At 35.9% G+C, this 20968-nt stretch overlaps 1 protein-coding gene across 6 annotated transcripts in view; it reads right to left on the reverse strand.

Moving 5' to 3' along the window:
* KCNH7 (potassium voltage-gated channel subfamily H member 7) overlaps positions 1–20968 on the reverse strand; it is a 488027-nt gene that overhangs the window by 30490 nt on the left and 436569 nt on the right. For 5 of the 6 annotated variants that reach the window (XM_040475208.1, XM_040475206.1, XM_040475207.1 and 2 more), the window contains 3 exons: positions 6706–6958; positions 3548–3753; positions 920–1019 (listed from right to left, as the gene is read on the reverse strand). In XM_040475208.1, the coding sequence (XP_040331142.1) occupies positions 920–1019; positions 3548–3753; positions 6706–6958 (559 nt within the window). The remainder of the gene's footprint in view (positions 1–919; positions 1020–3547; positions 3754–6705; positions 6959–20968) is intronic. The other variant, XM_040475205.1, reaches the window with a different exon arrangement.

Genomic DNA, 20968 nt, shown 5'->3' on the forward strand with positions numbered 1-20968 from the left:
CTGGTTTAGAAGATAATGATCCTGTAATTCTCCTCAGGGAATTACTGAGCATAGAAGGAAAATAGGAAGAGTGCAGTAACACAGATGCCAAGAGAATATTATTCAAGAAAAAGAGGGGACTTGTTTTAATGAGAGCCAAATAAGGTGAAGAATAGAACACTTATTGGATCAGCATGGGAAAAGTGTAGATGCTTCTCCAGAAAAGCCTTCACTCATCTGCCCACGCACAATTAAATATACCTTCATCTGGGTTTCCATCGAGGTTATTCTGTTACAGCACCTGCTGTTTTTATTCAGAATTATAAAAGGTATGTGCCATCTCTCTTCCTAGGAAGGATAAGGGCTGTTTTACACAACTAGTTTCTCAGAAATTGAGTAGTTCTTTAAAAATGTGAAATGTTAAATATTTTTTGAATACATGAGTGAAACATAAAGAATAGTTAGAAGGGCAGAAAAACCCAGAGACGAGTAGGAGTGGCAAGCACTTCAGAGGGTGTAAGGATGAAGAGACCTAACAAATACCATCTTCATCCATGTCACACACGCCTGTGAGAGGGTTTAGCACTCTGGCTGTCACAAGGGTCCTTCTTCCAGAACACTCTGTTCAAGACTTTGAGTGTAGTTATTCATCTGCTATTAATTGGTCTCCTTTTTTTTTTCCTCTCTTTTTCTTTTTTAACCAACCTACTCTATATCTCTATCTGTGATGTCCCTGTAGATATCAGATGGCTTTGCTGAATGACATCATTGATAACTATCAATCAGAAAACACATTATTAGCTACTGAGAACAGCAAAGGATTTGCCTTTCTAAAATCCAAATGAAACTTACCCATGAAATCAGTAGTAAATGGGCATTTAGTAAGAGGAGCTAATCACCACATGCTCTACGTTTAAATTTTAGAAATAAAATGAATTACCTTTGTCTCTTTCACTATCAAATGAAAATTTCCTTCTTCGTAGCTTACAGTTGTCTCCTTCAGAATCATTCACAGACTGTGATCGTAGTAAGAGATCAGCCTTTGTTAATGGACATGAAGATAAAATGGAAGATTATTCAATTTGAACATATTATCAGTAGCTTCTCTACTGTTTCATATCATTTCAACCACTTTGAGACTTAACTATTAGATTGCAGGCAAATAGCTACAATACTTTGTTTCCCGGTTGTCTCTAAATTATAAAATGGACTAATAGAATAATTCAAGTAGTTTCACCATCTGATGGGGAAATCATAGTTGTATAAGTTATTTATCAGAAATGTTTAGGAATAATGTCAACATTTAGAGACAACATATTTCTTCATGTAGAATGTATTTTATGTAACTTGGTAAAGTTAAAATAAAAATAATAATTAAAAAAATTGCAGGGGGCTCCTGGGTGGCTCAGTCGGTTAAGCATCTGACTTTGGCTCAGGTCATGATCTCACGGTTCATGAGTCTGAGTCCTGCATCGGGCTCTCTGCTGTCAGCACGAGCCTGTTTCAGATCTTCTATCCCCCTCTCTCCCTGCCCCTCCTTTGCTTGTGCACACACTCTCTCTCTCAAAAATAAATAAATGTTAAAAAAAAAATTCAGAATCTGTATTACAGCAGGGAAAAAAGTGTAAGCTAATTATAATTAGCTATGATGTTTAAATACATGGTAATGATTACAAAGTTAAATTTCACAACAATAAATATAAAGTTAAGTTCAATGAACACTATGCTGTAAGCATTTTCTTATTTTGAGCTATTTATTATTTCTCCTTCCTCCCCTTCTGGAAATTATGATCATTTCTGTAATAAAAATGGAAGCTCCCAAATAAAGAAAACAAATGGAATTTCCTATTTTCTTTATTTGCTTGCTGCTTAAACTTTTTTTTTTAATGTTTATTTTGAGAGAGAGAAAGAAAGTACACATGTGCAAGGAGCAGAGAGAGAGAGAGAGAGAGAGAGAGAGAGATAGAAGCCCAAGCAGGCTACACACTGTCAGCACAGAGCCCAACATGGGGCTCAAACTCATGAACCGAAAGATCATGACCTGAGCAGAGATCAAAAGTCGAATGCTCAACCGACTGAGCCATCCAGGCTCCCCTGGTTGCTACCTAAACTTTTTATGTGAAGAAGTTATCTGGGGAGCCTGGGTGGCTCAGTCCCTTAAGCGTCCAACTCTTGATTTTGACTCAGGTCATGATCTCATGAGCTCCATGTTGGGCTCCACACTGAGTGTGGAGTCTGCTTAAGATTCTCTCTCCCTCCCTCTGCCCCTCTCCCTACTTGTGTTCTCTCTCTCTCTGTCTCTCTCAAATACAAAAATAAATAAATAAATAAATAAATAAATAAATAAATAAATAAAAGAAGTTATCTTGTTGTTCATCAAGGCAAAATCAGAATGAGGTTGGTGACATTAATAAAGTACTGAATTCAAACCATTATAAAAAATATATGCTCTTGATAACTTGAATCTCTTATCACCTAGATATTTTTCAACTTCAGTGTTTTGAAAAGAAGCTATTATGTGAGCTGGTGCTTCAGATTATGAAATGGTACCCTGGTGACCTTACAAGTTTATCCTCTTTAAGTGTCTCACAGTACCTGGGAATGACCAATTCCGGGGAGAATTAAATCTACTACCTTTTACCTAACTATTGACTTGAGGAGTTTTTCCTTCCAGAGAGTATATTAGTTAGCATTAACTAAAAAAAAAATAAAGAAACAAAAAAAATGCAAGAAAAAAACCCAAAAAACAAACAAAAAAACCAGAAGTTTCAAAAGCCCTAACGTTTGATTTCTGGCAAAAAGCTATTTAGAATCAGAGCTGAGGTGATGGGGTTTTGGGGAGGAAAGAAGGAGGAATAAACTAGTAATAAATTGTAGACTGCAATTCTGTATTCTTAGCATAGTGATGTCATAAAGACACATTTTTAATAGTAGTAGAGAGTGAAAGAGACAAAGGCTACACTCTTAAAATTCACTCAAGGTTAAATTATGTGTAGAATCATTTAAAATATTATTTCTACTAGACCATATGCTATTCATTCTATAGCACTAATTTTGACTCAGGTTTAAGCCTGATTCATTTATATTTCTGTGATTTGGAAATTGTGTGAAATATGGACCTAAACTTGAGTGAGTTTAAATGTTTCATTTTTATTGAAAAGACATTGCTAACCCGTGTGTGGTATAAATAATAGCTTGGAGAATATTCTAACTCTTGTGTAAAATAAGCTCTTCTAGGGGACTTAAATAGCCTAAGATCATTCATTTCTTACAAATAATTGGCACACTCAATATAAACCAAGGCTATTTTAAATCAAGTATGTCACCTAAGTGTTTCTGAAAGGTCAAATTTAATTGACCTCCTTGAAGTTATTCAATATATTTGAAAGTAATTAGACAGCATTCCTTCCCTATAATTTAGAAATTCCAAAATTAAGAGTTGGTATCCAAATATTCAGAGTTGGTAAAGTTTTGCTATATTTTGCTTAATATTGCAGAAGAATTTTGGCAATCCAAGAATAAAATAAAATGTCATAAATCCAAAAATAAGTAAACCATTAACATATACCTTTGCACTCTCATGCCTTAGGTTAAAAGTCAACTCTAAGTTTGTGAGAAAGTGGTCGGAAAACTCAGGATACATATCCAAAACCTCTAACAAGTCTTCTCTCTGGATCTTATGCAAGTCACAGTACGTGAGAGCTCTTACATCTGCATTAGACTTTCCAGGTTTGGCATAAAGATGAACCATTTCTCCAAATATATCGTTTTTCCCTAAAAATAAATAAATAAATAAACAAATAAATAAATAAATAAAGGAGGTAAAAGGAATGTGAACTTAATGCTTTCTTTCTAAAAATAACAACGGGACCAGTGACCAATCCATGGGCCAAGGAATTCAAATGGAAGATCCCCTGGCCAACAGACACTAGAGCCTCAAAATTCCAGTACCTCCTACTGACTGCCTCAGTCATGTTTGTTTGCTGAGTGGTATTTTACTTCTTAACATACTGGTCCTGATATAATGACTATTATTTCCATGTTTTGATTTTTTGGCTACGTGCCTAGAAATGTGGCAAATATGCCTTTAGTCTGCTATGCCTTACATGGCTAGAAAAGGGTCTTGCCATCCAGTAGGTGTGGTCCAATTTTGTCAATCCAGGAATATGAGAAAGGCAGCAGTGAGTCAGATTCACAAACTTTCTATCTCAGGATGGTCTCCAGGGGTGATGGCAAACATGGGGGTATAGTGGCACACTTTCAACACTTAGAGGAGTAGGGGTATAATTTGAACATACCTTGTTTCCTTTACTAACCACTTTCAGATTTGCCCGTAACGACTCTGTCCAATTATTGAATATATCTAACTTTATTTATAGTCTTGCTTTTTACCAAACGGCCTTTACTCTAAAAGTGTGTCCTCCTTGCTTTCTTGCCAAACCTGGGATTATCTCAGTGTCTGGCTTCTGATGGGTTCTCCTCATCCCCTCTCCCTGGCCACATGCCACCTACTTTTCCAGGCTTTGTTTAATACTGAGGATGATGACAGCAACAACAAATGCTTATTAAGAATTAAGTAGGTGCCAGGCACTGTGTCAAATGCGTAGGTGAATTATCTCATTCAATCCCTAAAATAACTTCATAAGGAAGTTACTCTCTATTATTTAAATACTATGACTATGACAAGAAGATTGAAGAGGTAAACTGATTAGACCAAGGTCACCTACTTAGTTGGGTGAAGGGAGGGAGAGAGTAGCCATGTTTAAATCCCATGCATTCTGACTCCAGTCAAAACTTTTTCACACTTGATATGTTTATCTCCTCCCAATATTTTACCTGAATGTCATGGCCATTTAGGTTTTTCTGTCTCTGAATGTCAAGACACTTAAAAATTATAGCTGTGAAATAAATGCTTAATAACTACCAATAAACTATCATAGATCTTTTAAAGATCATCAGTGTAAAATGGTACTTTCTTATATATATCCTGAAGCTTCTTTTCAGATTTAGAAAAAACTTTTTGGATCTGTTAAGTTATTTTTTGACAGACAAGCTTATATATACCCAACTATAGAAACTATCAAAGACTTTTAAGTGATACAATTCTAACCAGTCAAAAAATGCTATAATGTTCTTATTTTAAATGTGAATTTAATGGGTAGAAATCAGAGAGCACATCTCTATGACAGAAACTGATATGGGAGAGAATATATTAACTTTGTTTTAAATAAATACTTAGCTTCAAAATGGAACGAAGAATCATAATTTGTGAGGATTTTAGGTGCAGATTTACACGGAAATGGGGACAGAAGAAAAGAATCTCTTGAAATTCTTTATCGTTTTAATACTTCAGTATAGATATTGTCAAAGAAAAGCTCTCAACTAAATTCAGCATGGGCTTTGCATCTTAATTAGTTTACACGACTGTAAAAATGAGCAAAAACTAAGCCAGTCATCATGTATTGCTTAACTACACTCTAAAATTACTGTTTTATAAAGCAAGAAGTCTTGTTACCTCCCTGTAGAAGGTGGGGCAGGCTCATTCTAAGATCAGGAAAGCACTGAAGCATGCTTCTTCCCTGGCAACATACAGAGCAAACTGTCAAGGCCGAATGTGGTGAAAATCCAACTTACTATGTAGCCACTACCTGATTTATGTTTTTATTCTTTGCCTTATGCATCTTGTCAATATGGGATTTTAAAAAACCGTCATTAAAATAAAATGATCAAAATATACAGGAATCACTCAAATTTCTTTGTCCTGTGCTAGGCCATACTCTGGTCCTACTAGGCAGCAGAGAAAACAGACAACATCCTGTCCTGTCCTTTTGGATGTTGACATCAAGAATCTAGTGAAAGGAAGTCATTGAATTACATGTTCATTATCTAAATGGACCTGGATTTAATCCACAGGAAAACAAAAAAGTGCAAATGTTCACAAACATTGGGAGTGGATGTTCCCTCAGGGAGACTGAGTCTTAAGGCTGCTGGCTAGGTGTTAGGGACGAAACACTGATCTCCTTTCTCTCTGCTTCCTTCCTCTTCCCCACTCTTCTAACAGTCCAAAGAAATCCTACAAGTTCACACTGACTGAATTTGCTTTTGAAGACACAGATTGGACAGATGGACATTCTTTTGCACCCAAACCAGTTTAATTAGCTAGTAATTTTAATTTCCTCAACACCTTTATCCCTGAATGCTAAGTTCATAGCTCATAGTTCATAGGCCATAGTTTACAAGTAAGGACTATGTAATTCCATTTGGTGGGACACAGCAAGTAAAAGTGTAGAGCATATAGATGAAACCTATCAATACATAGACACAGTTCATGACAGGGCATTGGCACATGCTAGCAAGTAACCCACAATGGACACATTTTATTTAAGGTGTTAAGGGATCCGAAATGAATCCAAGGCCCTCCAACATGAAAAGCGAAGTGCTGACTCTTCTCATACATTTGGGTTCTGATGTTTAAGTAGCTTCCAAGAACTAAAGAGAGTCATGGAAGTGTTTACACATTGGAGGAAAAGCGAGATAGTCAAGAAAACGTATTTTCTGCAAGGTCAATTTGATTTGAATTGAATTTTAAATAAAGCTTTAAAATTACTATCAGTCTTAAATAGTACTCATAAAGAAACAGATCAATCCTTTTTTTCTATCATTTTAAAATACACATTGCACCAGCTAACAACTGAATCTGTCACCATCCAGTTCTAAAACACTCACCCAGAATAGCTACCACAATGTCATCTTTGAGGATTTCGATGGAGCCTCTGGATAAGAAATAAAGTGCAGTGAGAACATCCCCACAGTGAACCAGGGTGTCTCCTGGAGGTGCATGGGTGGTCTTGAACTTCATTGCCAAAGCTCTAAGGCAACCTTTACTTGCCCCCCGAAAGGCTTTGCAGTTTTGCAGCAAAGTCTGGTTGAGGTGTAGACAAATATCAGCTTGTAAACATTCTGGGAAACCCTTTAGGACCTGAAGAAAAAACATAAAGAGTTTCATACTACCAGTGCACAGGGTACATCCACTTGAAATAAAGTATATTTCTTGCTCCCAGAACTGCAGGTGTAGTCATTGTCACACGAGTTCTTACAATGCTTCTACCTCGCCAACCTTAATGAATACTTGGTTTGCTAAACATGTCAGAATTTTAACTCAAATACTTGTTCTCTGAATTAACTGCAGGCATTCAGACTCAACACAAATGCTGTCTCATTAAAATGTGATGCCGATGTTTCACACTGCTTCTCATTCCCTGAATTATGTGAGGTAGCATCATACTGTGCACATATATAATGCAATGTGACAATTAATAAGACATAACTAATGAGAGGCGGTACAGCTAGGAAGACAACCTTTTGAAGGAATCTCAAGTCAATTTGGATTGCTATCTCTGGTATACATTTTAATTATAATTAGTAAAAATAATGATCCTGAAATAGCCATGGCATTTGTAAATGTCATATACAAGAGAGCGCTCTTAGCTAACAGTACGTGGAATATTTATGTTTCATATGCACACTATTAATACTAAATATTTTGATAAGCACTGAAAATAGAGAAAGGGAAGGATAACAGCAAACATACTTTAAAAGTATAGTTCTGTTTTCAGAAATGGAAATCGTGCCAGAGTTTACAATGCAAACATAAAGCTTCTAACAGCACTACTGTTTTGACAACTTATTCAGTAACTGATTTTAAACTTGTAGAAGAAATTAAATAATAACTTGTGACAAGTGCTACTCAGTTTAAACGGAATAAAATTGTATATTATTTTATAAAAATCCCCAGGATATGGGCCAAAGACACTCAACTCTTACTTCTCTTTGTGTGTCTTAGTTATCTTGGGTGTCGTATCTAGATTTTAATTCTCATGTTGACTTTCCTCTGTCATTAAAAATAAATCCATTTAAATATGCTTTGGAGTAGAGGGAGGAGGCAGCACATAGTACCTAATAACGCAATTTTAGGATTTCCTAACCTTTGGGTCAACCTTGCTATTGCTGTCCGATAAAGCTAAAAATAATCATGAATCATTTGTACAGATAATTGAAATGTATATGGTCCATAGGAGAACTTCAACTTAGATCATATTTGAGTTACCTTACACTTATTTCTATTTTACATGTTAAAGCAGCCACAGGTCTACTGCATCTGTAGGACCACTGTGTGATGCAATTGGTCAGACCAGTTGTGGTATCATACAAACGGATCAATTAGAGACCTAAAACATGGCAGCCACTATCTGCAATCTTGTTTCCTTCACGGTAACGTCACCCATAGAAATGGGTCAAGGGTGTTTTAGAAGAAAACTCACAGAACATAAGTTCTGGTCATGAATTTGCCACAGGTTGACACTTGTGCAAGTCACTTGATCTATCTGTGTTTCTTTGCCAGAGAATAAGAGCTTTTACAATTTTGAAAATTGCCGTAAGTTACCAATGCATAGTGTGCCAATTGCTAGATATCGCTTACCCAGCTCCAAATATCTGTAGGAATTCAGACATTTGTCCCGAAGTTTCTGTATTACCTGGCTCAGACCTGAAAGAAATGAGCCTTCCTCTGAGTTCCTGGGCACTCATCTGAACCTCGGTCCTTAACTCTCCCTTTCAGACTTTGTCTACATGACTGGACTTCTGCCATATTTCCTGCATGGACGGAAGACCTCTCCAAAATGATAACTTGCCTAGTCTTTGCCCATTTTTGCTTTGGGGGGCTAGTGGATCTTTCTGCACTCTTTGTCAGATCCTACACAACCCAGCTCCTCTCCTAGAGCCAACCCTCTGGTACGTCACTGATCCCTCCCACGTGGGATTTTTTGGCAAGTTATGCTAGACTAGAATTGAGTGATGTTTGTATACTGTTTTCTGAAATGGGACCACTTTATTTGGAGGTGTTACAGTAGGAAAAACCCCAGTTCACTGGTCTTCCTACACATTTTTCCTCCCTGAAGCCCATTGTTGTGGTCTTGGCATGATTCTCAGATGTCCCCAACCAGGTAAAGATGTAAAGGGCCTCACACCAAGTAACAAGTTAGACATGCTTATTTTTCTCCTAAGATTTTGCTTATTTATAATAAGGCACAAAAAGACATTTTATATTTCACATAAGTGGGGAACTAGCACTTCTACTATAATAGTTGGAATGAGATTATTGAGCTTATAGCTGCTATTTCTGGCATTTTCCTGAAGTTCCTCCATTACACTTTCTGAGTATAGCTTGCTTATAAAAGGAAAAACTGTGCATGTCTGTGTGTGTGTGCACACGTGTACACAGGTGTGTATGCATGCTTTGAATTGGAAGTTACAGATAAGATAGACATAGGGACTACTCATTTCTCTGAGCACATTAGATGCGCTATGGAATCAGACAGGCATGAGCTGAAGTTCTAGTTCCAACACTTACTAGTTGGGACTTTGGTCGATTCAATTCAATTTTCTTGAGATTCAGTTTCTTCAATTGTAAAAATAATTAATATCTACCTCACAGGGTTGTGCTCACGATTAAATGTGATAATGTATGTAAATCATCCTATCCATTGTAGATATGCCATAGACAGTTTATTTCCGACTCTTTTTTGTCATACATATTTGTTGTTCCTGAAGAGCTGGTAAATTATCTTTAGCCAGAAATTGAGATATGCAACATCTAATGTATTCTCCTTGGTCTCTGGTGAATAGAAAATTCACCACTAACTTTTGTGTTCCATTGTCTCAACAGAGTTTAAGACTTCTTTTTTTCTCTCCTCTTTCTAACTTCTGTTTCCTGTTTCTGACTTGTGTTAAATGTTTTGGCTTACTTGCACTTAGGTTTTCACTGTGAGTGTTCTTAAATTCTTTTTGAAAGTAGGCATTTACTAAATTAATATAAATATGTTATTGGAATTCCGATATTCTTAGAAACACTCAGAAGACCATGAAAGGCTCTTGGGAAAGTCTTTCAACATCATTCTACTCTCTTCTCAAGTGTCCTTGTTAAGTGTCATTTCCCTAGCATTTATCCTATCAGATGTGACACCCACTGGAAAGACTGGTCTCAAGTTGGAGGTACCATAGAGTTTCATGGAGAAGTCTTTGCTTGTCCACAGAGAAGATACACACCTGTTAGCATGAAGGACTTGTCCAGATTAAGGAATTGTCCTGTGGGGTTAGTCCTTCACTGACTTTCTTGATTTTCTTAAGTCAGTTATGTAGATCACTCAAGTAAAATTCCATAGGAGTTAATATTTAGTAATTGAATGTCTTACTAGCCCAGAGATTTAAATGTCATACATAAGTCAGCAGCTTATGTATGAATCTGGGGCATGCCTAAGTAAAGAGACTTTATAAAAGCAGAGTTAAAAGACAGAAACAGTAGAGAAATAGAGGTAGAAGAACACTGGAAAGAGTGAGGAGAATGGGGTAGGTTTAAATAGTAGTCATCGGAGACACCCATTTCCATTGGTCCCAGCAGTGTTCCCTTCCTTACTTCCTACTGATTCATTGTACTTTTATTTGTCAGTTTTAGTTCCTCTGCTAAATTCCCTGACACAGAACTTCCTCATTTAACACTCAAATATTGGCATTTTTACCAGGCCTAGAAGATCTGGTAGTAAAGGGTAGCTATGTCAAACACACAGGTACAAACTAAGACACAAGCTGGCTTTGTGATTGTTGAAATTATTTCTACTCCACGCAATATAACCTTCTCTGTCAAGTTCTGAAGCTCTGAGGGTACACAGCACCTTTCACTGTGTATCTTGAGTCATTATTTATTGAGTTAATTCGATTTCAAAGACCAAGGAACATCACAGAGAATCAAGTTCATGGCCTGCAGCTAGGAAAAGTAGCTCTCACTCTTTTAGCAAATATGGAATAAGTATCTACCCTGTACCAGGCACTCTACTGGGTATAGAAGCATAACTATGAAAACACACACACACACACACACACACACACAAAACAAACAAACAAAACAACAACAACAACAAAAAACATGTTCTGAAAATATCCCTGAAAATTTACCTAAAGCCCAGATTTAAGTGCCCAGATTAAAAAAAAAAAAAAAAAAAAAAAAATATATATATATATATATATATATATATATATATATTTCCCATTGTTTGCTCTGCATGGACATTTATAGCACACATTTGGACATTTATAATAGACATTTATAATACCCATGGTTGTTCAAATGAACCCTCAAAATACAGTTAGTTAATTAGGTGAATGAAAAGCTCTCATTGAACTTTTCTAATATTTGCAGTTATGAGGGATTTTTTAAACTTTCTGATGCTCCAGAAAATTTTTTCAAGGCTAATAAAAATCTCATGTCTTTTTTATGGTATAAAGTCACTTGAATATTTTACAAATGTAAGGTTATCTCCCCTTTACTTCACTTTATGTGAATAAAACTCTTTGGGATCCTCAAATTATGTAAGACAAATGAGACATTCATTCTTTTGAGTTTGAAATGCTTTCTGTGATTGTTAAAAGCAATCAACCCATAGTTTAGTATCAAAGGACCCAAAGTTTAAGGGCATTCAAACAAAGATAACCCAACAATTACAAAATACAATAGCATGATCAAATCAAACTAAAACTCTGAAGAATCACACAAAGAGCAAAAATGGAAATAACTATTCCATTGTAGGCACCTATCAAACATGATTGAATATTAATTCAGGAGTATTTAACTTTACACTAAACTTCTCTCAAATGTGAATTTGCTGACACACACTTAATGGAATAAATACCTCAATACTGTTAATATTTGCAATTATGCAGTGTGTGAAGTCAAATTTCTTCCACACTGAGCAATGAATACAAAATTTAGAAAGGAATGGAGGCTGAGGTTAATATAAACCTGCAATTTCTGATTTGATATGAATGTGCCCATCAAAATGACATTAGTCTCATTTTCTTTTTAGTAAGCAGATCTTAAATTAAACTTTTATACTTAGGTCAATAAAAACAATTATAGTACCTAATTTATGTATTGGGGTTTCAGTGAAAAACAAATTTGGCTCAAGTCTATGACAGATTATATTTAGAAAAATGTGTCCAGGGCTTCCATCAGTGGAGTCTAAGAAAACAGAAATTAATGAATATTAATTAAGATGATTATTATTGTCTTTTATATGAAACTATTATATCATCCTTCAGGGTGAGGGACTGCTGTCCATTGGATTTTGCTCTGGAAAAAGTTCTCTTGTAATCATACTTCAATACAACTTTGTCTTTTAACAGTAACTATATGTCTGGTGGGTAGGGCAGGTGACGTATAGTCTTAAAGCCACATTCTCTTCCCCATCCAGAAGTTTAAGGCTTCCCTTTATTCTATGAGTCTCCACAGTCCTGGCCTCACCCCTATGTGATTAAAGGAAGGTAGAGGTTGCAAGAGAGAAATGTAGTTAGTTCCTCAATCAACTTTTACCTGGATGCTGATAGGTAAGGATTTTCAAATTAAGTTAAATATTCACAATATACTCTATTATTCCTTCCTCAAATTTAAGATACATGATTCAATGTTTGCTGTTTATTAGGCTGGACTGCAAATACTCTTTTATGGTGGGTATACTTTCTAAATTCTGTTAGAAGAAATCAACAATGGAGTTTTTTTTATGAAGATGTTCTCCAGACACCATCTATAGTGTTTTAAACCCTCTATGTGCTCTGGAAAGAATCACAATGTATTTTCTTATAGATATCCTCTATCCAGATAATATTGGAAAGTTGGTTTATGTTGTAATGAATGCATTTTTATTTGTTTCACTTAGCATAGCTGCAGAGAGGAACATTCCTAAAGGCAGGCTGAAAAGGGCACTGTTGAAGAAGACAGTCTGTGTCAAATGATTCCCCTAAACAGCAAATTAATCTTATGAACAAGTTTGGTAACTATGATAACTCACATTAGGAAATTTTCTGAGGGGCTTCTCTGGTTCATTAAATACACTTAGATCTTGACAAATTAGGATTAATCAAAACACAAATTAGCACTCCCCTTGAAACACTAATCCTCAAGTGTGATTATCAAATAGATGATGCAGGCAATATATTAAATCTTAAATCTCTGCCCTTAAGACTTTATAGCATTTTCTGATTCTGATAGAATCACTGTTTGCCATGTGGGCATTCAGCATTTGATAAATCCTTACCACTTACAAGATACTGAACCTTGCTTTTGTTGTTTCTAGAAACTCATGCATTCCCTAATTTGGAGGTCATCCCAGATCATGTTATTGCTATGGTTATGGTTTATCATTAAGGAATAGGAAACATAGTTTTCATCTTTCCTTGGAGATTACATGTTTAATACTTCATGTTTACCCACTGATCATGCAAAGTGGATTGTTTTAGGAGTTATAAACATTCAAGTGTATGCAGCTGTGGTCTGAAGCTCAAACTGCTTTGCTATCTGCTTTCTTATTTTACCTTCATGTGACTAATGAGAATAAGGAGTTATTTTATTGTATAAGGATACCTTATCTGGCCAGATTGTTGGCAAAGCAAAGTATCCTGCAATCCATGATAGGGGGCTTTATAAACCTTGAGAAAATGAACTAATTTTAAAAATGTACCTTTTCCACACTTTTCACATGGTTACATCATTTAGAAACAAAATCATGAACAGAACAGAAACTTGCCACACGTAGACAGGGAAACCAATGTCATAAATCCTGACCCACTTTTGATACAAGTAATGATTCCCTGAAAAATGAAACAGTTTTCCCTCCTGCTTCTTCTCCTTGCCTCTCTCAGTTAACAGCATGATATGTGAGATGCGTCTTTGCTTCCAGAAGGACAACTTTAAACTGACTCCGATTAAGTCCAGGCCAAGGATGAGCTGGAGTGTGGGCAATGATGAGTAGGCAGAAAGGATTTATTGCTTTTACATCCATGTCCTTGTTACCCAGATTCTGGAGTTCTGCTGACTCAGCAGAAGACTGATTATTTTTATTTTATTTTATTTTTTAAAAGGTCCATTAAGATGTATGCAGTAAAATCTCAAGGGAAACCCACGGAACCCACTAGGTTTTCTTTCTTTTTTTTTAAATTTTTTTTTTCAACGTTTATTTATTTTTGGGACAGAGAGAGACAGAGCATGAACGGGGGAGGGGCAGAGAGAGAGGGAGACACAGAATCAGAAACAGGCTCCAGGCTCTGAGCCATCAGCCCAGAGCCCGACGCGGGGCTCGAACTCACGAACCGCGAGATCGTGACCTGGCTGAAGTTGGACGCTTAACCGACTGCGCCACCCAGGCACCCCCCCACTAGGTTTTCTTAAGGTAACAGGAGGAAACTGGATACTGAGAAACAATTGCAGGACCTTCCCCTGAACCCAACTCCTTGAGAGGGAGCGAGGGCAGGCATTAACAGAATAAATTACAGTGGGGTCTCTTGGATGCTTTGAAAACACTTCTTCCAAAATGGATGAATTGTAAATGACCTGAGCTTGCTCACAAAGAAAGGAAAAGGGAGTGCAGTCTGCCAGGTAATGAAAAGAGTGATTTAAGTACCACCCTGTACTTGATATGCTGTCTTGAACTTAAACCTAGTTTTGTTTTCAGAAACCTTTCTCATGTGATAATATTTTAGAATCAAATGTTTTGATTCAACTTTATATAAAGCATAGAGAGTGGTGATTACCTCATTTTTTATATGTGAAAGCTTAAATATAAATGCTTTAGGGATTTTATTTGTGGAGGAACTAAGACTTCAGAATTAGTCTAGGGTTCCTTCAACTATTTGACTTACCACAGCTGTCCATTACACTGGATTTCTAAAGTTGCGTCTAACGTGGTGACAAAACGTCCCCCATTCATTTCATTTATTGGTTTTTATCAATAATTAACAAAGAATAGAAATGTAGCATAAATGTCATTTTCACTCTGTACCAGTTAGGGTATTTGTTCCTTCGAATGGTTAGGGTCAGACAACAATTCCAATTGTTTCCTAGAAAAAGTGATGACTATATCAGCAACTACCAAATTTTTCACAAAATAGGAGAAGCTCTCAAAATAGCAGAAGTTCTCTTCCTCCACCAATCTGATTCCTCTTCTGTAAAATGTATTGATTCTTGCTACCCCGGCACTCTAATAAATGTTTCAGATATTGTTCCTACACATTTCTACTTCTGCCGACTGAATTTTAGACCAGCTGTGCGTGTTCTGAAATCTATTTATGCCAGCTGTACTTGTTAGTGGAATCATGTAACTTAATCATGTTGCACATAAAATAATAAAATATGTGTAAAACAAGAGAGCAGTTTCCTTCATCCCCATGAAAATAAAAAGCTAAACTCTTTGGAAAGACTTAATAAAGATGAGTCATCTTAAAAATTGCAACTACAGATTGTTTTTACATTAAGTGTACGTGCTTAAACATTTATAAAAGTAGAAATGTTATATAGTCCATTAACTCTGACTATAATCCAAAAAGTTTTAAAAATTATTAAAACATGACCAGAAAATCAGAAATACATGGATATTAAGAACCATACTTTATGATAACCTTTGGATCAAAGAAGAAATAATGCAGAAAGCAATAAAAGGAGAACAAGTCATACCAAAACCGATGCAACCACAGAAAAGCTTGCATTGAAAGGAAAATGTACAGTCTTAATGCCTTCGGTATTACAGAAGAAAGACTCCAACAATAAAAGACCTTAATACAATCTTGAAAATAATAGACCAATCCAAAGGAATAAAAAATGGGGAATTAATGAGGGCAAACTCTGGAAATAAAAAGAATAGTGGCAAGTATAAATTAATGCAAAGGCTAGTTCCTTGAACAACATCCAATGAAATTCATAAATCTTTTGAAAGCCTGCTAAAGGAAAGTAGAGAGAACAAAACATACAAGTTTAGGAATGAGAAGGCAGATGTACCTGCTGATACAGAAAAGACTGGGTTGGAAGAGAACCCTACATGCCATTTTACAACTCTGAAAGCCTAGATGAAATGGACGAAGGCTTCACAAAACAAACATTACCATATTGGCCAAGGAAGAAAGAGAGTAAATAAATACCTCGTAGAGTTGAAATGGTGATTAAAGACCTATATGAAGACCTCCAGGACCACATGGTTTTACAGATAATTTCTTTCTAACATTAAAAGAGTATATAAGTGTATGCCATATCAAAATAGAGGCAAAATTCTAAATAATTTACTAACCAACAGAATCAAAAAAGAATAAAAAACTCAGTGACCAAGTAGCGTGTATTTCAGAAATGCAAAGATATTTTAAAATATTAGTCTTAATGGTGAAGTTATTTTTATTGAAGTCAGCTATCCCTATTCAAAATTGTTTCGGAAGATCTAGTGAACTAAAAATCATAATACATAGTATTTAAAAAGAGAGAATGAATTTCTTTCTTTTTGATGCTGATATGACTGCACACCTAGAATATCCAACATAAATGCTCAAGGAAAATCCTCCAAAACCCCAAACCAAACCAAATTACATTAAATTAAGAAAAAGTCTTATCAAAACAATGTAGGGAATGTACTAGGTTGCTGTAAAGAAGATAGTTTGACTCTTTATTATCTATACACAGGTAAAAATGGAAATGTGTAATATATGTCATTTGTTTAACTGACTATGCTGTACAAAGTTGAAGAACAAATTTAATAGCAAAGATAAGAATTTCTTAAAAAATTTTTTTTTAATGTTTATTTATTTTTGAGCGAGAAAGAGAGACAGAGTGGGCGTGGGGGACAGGCAGAAAGAGAGGGAGACACAGAATCCCAAGCTGGCTCCAGGCTCTGAGCTGTCAGCACAGAGCCCGCCCCAGGGCTCGAAACCACGAACCATGAGATCATGACCTGAGCCGAAGTCAGACGCTTAACTGACTGAGCCACCCAGGCGCCCTCATACATTCTTTTTTTTTTTTTTTTTTAATGTTTATTTATGTATTTTGAGAGAGAGAGTCTCTGCACTGTCAGCACAGAGCATGATGTGGGGCTCAATCTCACAAACTGTGAGATCATGATCTGAACTGAAATCAAGAGATGGACGCTCAACTGACTGAACCACCCAGGAGCCCCAAATTATACACATTCTTGACATTGTTGGTAAATCTTGATATTGGTTACAATTTCCGACTCTCATTAGCCAGATCTGACAATCTCATCTTTCGATTATCTCAAATGTCAATGTGGACTTTGTTGTAATTGAATGAAAACAGTCATATATCTTATCTGGAAGAATAAGAACTCTCAACTAGCCAGGGAAAATAAGAAAAACAAGATTAGGGTTGACCTACTTTGTCAGATATTAAAGCATAGTATAAAGTCACTAAGTACAAATTATTATATTGCCATAGGAATGAACAAATAGAGCCAATTTGAAAGTAAAGATACGTATACCAATTATATCTGACAATTTAATGTTTAAATAAGATGGTATTTTGAATCAATAGAAAAATAATGACTTATTTACATTCTACCTTCTATTCAGATAAAGAAAATAATCTACAAAGCTACATTTCAAACAGAATACAGGATTTTCTTTCTAATCATACAACAAAACTTACAAGCAAATCTGGCACACTACTTGTATAATCCATATGTTTCATAGGACCTTTGAAAATCAGGACAAGATCTCTGAACTATATAAGTTGACTAACTGGACCATATTTAAAATAATTTTTTTTAAAAAAAAATTTTTAATCTGTAAGATATTTTTAACAAAATCAATATATTGAAAAGAGATTAGAAACAAATTGCAATATAGATGGCAGACAAAACACTATTATCTATAATTCACAGAGATTTCTTATAAAATAAGAAAAAGATAACCAAAAAACTATGCAAAAATGCTACATATAGGAAATTTATAGAGGAAACATCTTGATTAACCATATGTGCTTTATTATAATGCTGTGACTTCAGTGTTTTGTGTCTATTGTTCAATATGAAGCACTAGTCATTGACAAAGCAGACGAAATTAGAATCAGATTCTGGGCTAAAGTGCCCATCTTAAAATACGACTAACACCCTAATTTCCTGGCATCCACACATAGTGATTCCACTGTTAGAACAAGCTGAGGGTGGGGCGCCTGTGTGGCTCTGTTGAGTGAGCGTCCCTCTTGGTTTTGGCTCAGGTCATAATCTCACAGTTCCCGAGATGGAGCCCTGCGACCAGCTCTGCGCTCATGGCGCAAAGCCTGCCTGGGATTCTATCTCTTTCCTCTCTCCCTGTCCCTCCTCTGCTTGTGTGCACTGTCTCTCTCTCAAAATAAATACATAAACCAAACCAAACAAAAAACAAAACAAAACAAAACAAAACAAAACAAAACAAAACAAAACCAAGATGAGGGCTAGTAGAAATGGAGCTCTATGATTCAAATACAGGAATTATACCTACACGGAATGAACCTTTGACTTATCTTCTCACCCTGGTAGGTGTTTCTAGCTACTGATATGTTTCAGTTCTGTGGTGGTGTAAAGCATTGTGATCTAAGAAGATTCCAGTGGAGTGGGAAAAAAATGAACTGCAGCACTTATATAAATGATTTAGCACAGCTCCAGAGTATGAAAATGTCTATCTTAGGTGCTGGAGCCTGAATAAGAATGATTCTTATCAGTTCTTAAATTGAGTGTAGACTTCTGGGGGTGACCCGCCTGACCAATAGGAGCCCCAAGATGCAAACAAAAAGAGGTTTTTAAGGAACATCTGCTATAAAAGAGGCAAGGATTATATATTTTTCCACTCACACTCATCCACACGGATAGCATAATGTCCAAACCAAGAAAACAATTAAAAAATACGTCAATTCCTTAAGTACTACTACCTTAAGACTATAAGAACAATTGAACTGGATGAACTTACTCTTGTTTGCTTTTACCCCTAAAAACTGATATAAAAAAACTCTGACATCTGTTTGGATGTATATTAAAAAAATAAATTAAAAAAAAAACACCTAAACTCTGACATAGTGGGTGGACTATTAACATATCCATTTCTTTCTTTTCTTTTTTTTTTTTTACACATCCATTTCAATATAAATTTCCAGGTTCCTGCAATGTCTCAGATAATTCTCCCACTAAAGAAAATACTGGACTTTATTTTGTGAGAAATTGTGAATGGCTTGATTTCATTAAGTTTGATAAATGCTGAATTACTCTGATATTTGAATTAAAAGGGACTTAAAGTCATATTTACAGAATGTTGTAAAGCTAAATTTTGATGTCTTTCTGTATTTTTTTAAATTATAGGCTAAATCTGTGTTGAATAGTAAGTGATCTCAAACTGAATGGAGTTTGAATTACTCCTGTGCTTCTAGGACTCCAGAGAAAGTGTTTGGAAACGCATCACATGCTCCAGCAGGAGGAGATGCACTCTAGAGTCCTGTTTGAATAGTACCATTATTTCAAAGAGCTAAAAAAATTGGACACATCATTTCCACTATCCTATTGTTGGGAGAAGAACATTACTAATGAACGGAAGAACTGCAATAAGTTCACTGCCTCAGTGTGGTGTTTTTGCAATGACTGTTTTTTCATGCATAAAGCCCCAGGCCACGTTGTCATTTCCCGTGGTTCAGGAACCACCGAAGATAAAATCCCACTGTTAAGAGCTCCCTTTGCACAGAAGCAGCATGGTGCCAGCCGTAAATAAGTCCTTCTTGATAACGGTTGGAGACAAGGATGAAGTGACCATAATCATTTGTGAAACATGATGGAGCACATACCATTTGGGACACGAAAATACCAGATGCTTGTCTGAAGTCTGCTATTGTGCATGTCAGGGGGCTCCAGATGGCACTTACTGTTCTGTGTGCTATTTTTGAGACTTTAGAGTAACTAGTTTGGTAAAAAATAGGAAAGACATGCACCTTGCCCTTTCTAAAGCACATATGGTTCAGGTACTGGCTACACTAGGCAAGCACGTGTGCTAGGAGATTTCTTGCTAGCGAGAAACTTTGCTGCCTACACAGTTTCTGTAGAGCCAGGCAGTTTCTGTTAACTAATCAGCATGCAGATGAAAACATCTTCTAAAGTCCATTGTAGACAGCTATTTTAATACAACTCCTAAATAGTACCTAGGTATTTCCTTACAGAAAACTAAAAGATGTCTCACCAGTCCTGATGGGATGAGCCCTGGGTGTTGTAAGTGATGAATCACTATATTCTATTTACTGCTGAAGCCAAGACTATACTGTATGTTAACTAACTTGAGAATAAAAAATAAATAAATAAATATAAAAAAAACCACAAATGCAGGTTTTTGCCAGTCTCCATGCCCCATTTTCAAATGTGTGAATTTACTCGCTAGTCTGTGTAGAGAAGCAACATGTTTGTTTTTTTTTTTTTTCAGATTCGGCAATATCTGCAATGCTTTTTGCAGGCTGACTGCTGGTTTTGAAACTATGCTTTTTTGTTAAGAATATTACCGGTCAAACAAAAAAAACATCAATGCAAACTATACACCGATGTGAAAATTGTGTTGTGCTATTGGTATCTTTAAATGTAAGTGATTTTCTTCTCTGAAGAATTCCTAGAATCCTTGCCTGCTAGAGGGGTAAATATGAGGCCACCGTATTTTTAAGCATTTTTTTAAACTTTATGACTAAAGAATCAAAGGTTTTCCATTGACCCTATTTATCAACTTGGCTGCATAAAGGATCCTTAGAAGAAGTTAAAGGGGGATGAAAACAATACGGTAAAAACAAGCCATGCTGTTCTGTATATTTTGCTTAACATTTCCAATGGGGTTTAATGTCACAAGGACTGTTTCTATATGAGTGGCTGACTTGCACAGGACTGAAAGAGCTCATCATTACCTTTCACTATGGTGTATCAAAATAGACTGTGAGTGGAGGAGATTTATATAAAGGCCTGGCATAGATGAAGTCATTTCAGTTAGCATAGAGAATGGGTACAACAAAGTGTTTGATGGCGTAGAGTTAGATCATGGATGCAGAAATAATCAGTGTTTGTAGTTAACAATTAAGTAGAGAGTAGTCAGCAGTCAGTAGTAGTCGTAGGTAGGTAGCAGT

This window comes from Herpailurus yagouaroundi, unplaced genomic scaffold, assembly GCF_014898765.1.
Source record: "Herpailurus yagouaroundi ecotype Mexico unplaced genomic scaffold, PumYag 140, whole genome shotgun sequence".
In the NCBI taxonomy this organism is placed as follows: Eukaryota; Metazoa; Chordata; class Mammalia; order Carnivora; family Felidae; genus Herpailurus; species Herpailurus yagouaroundi.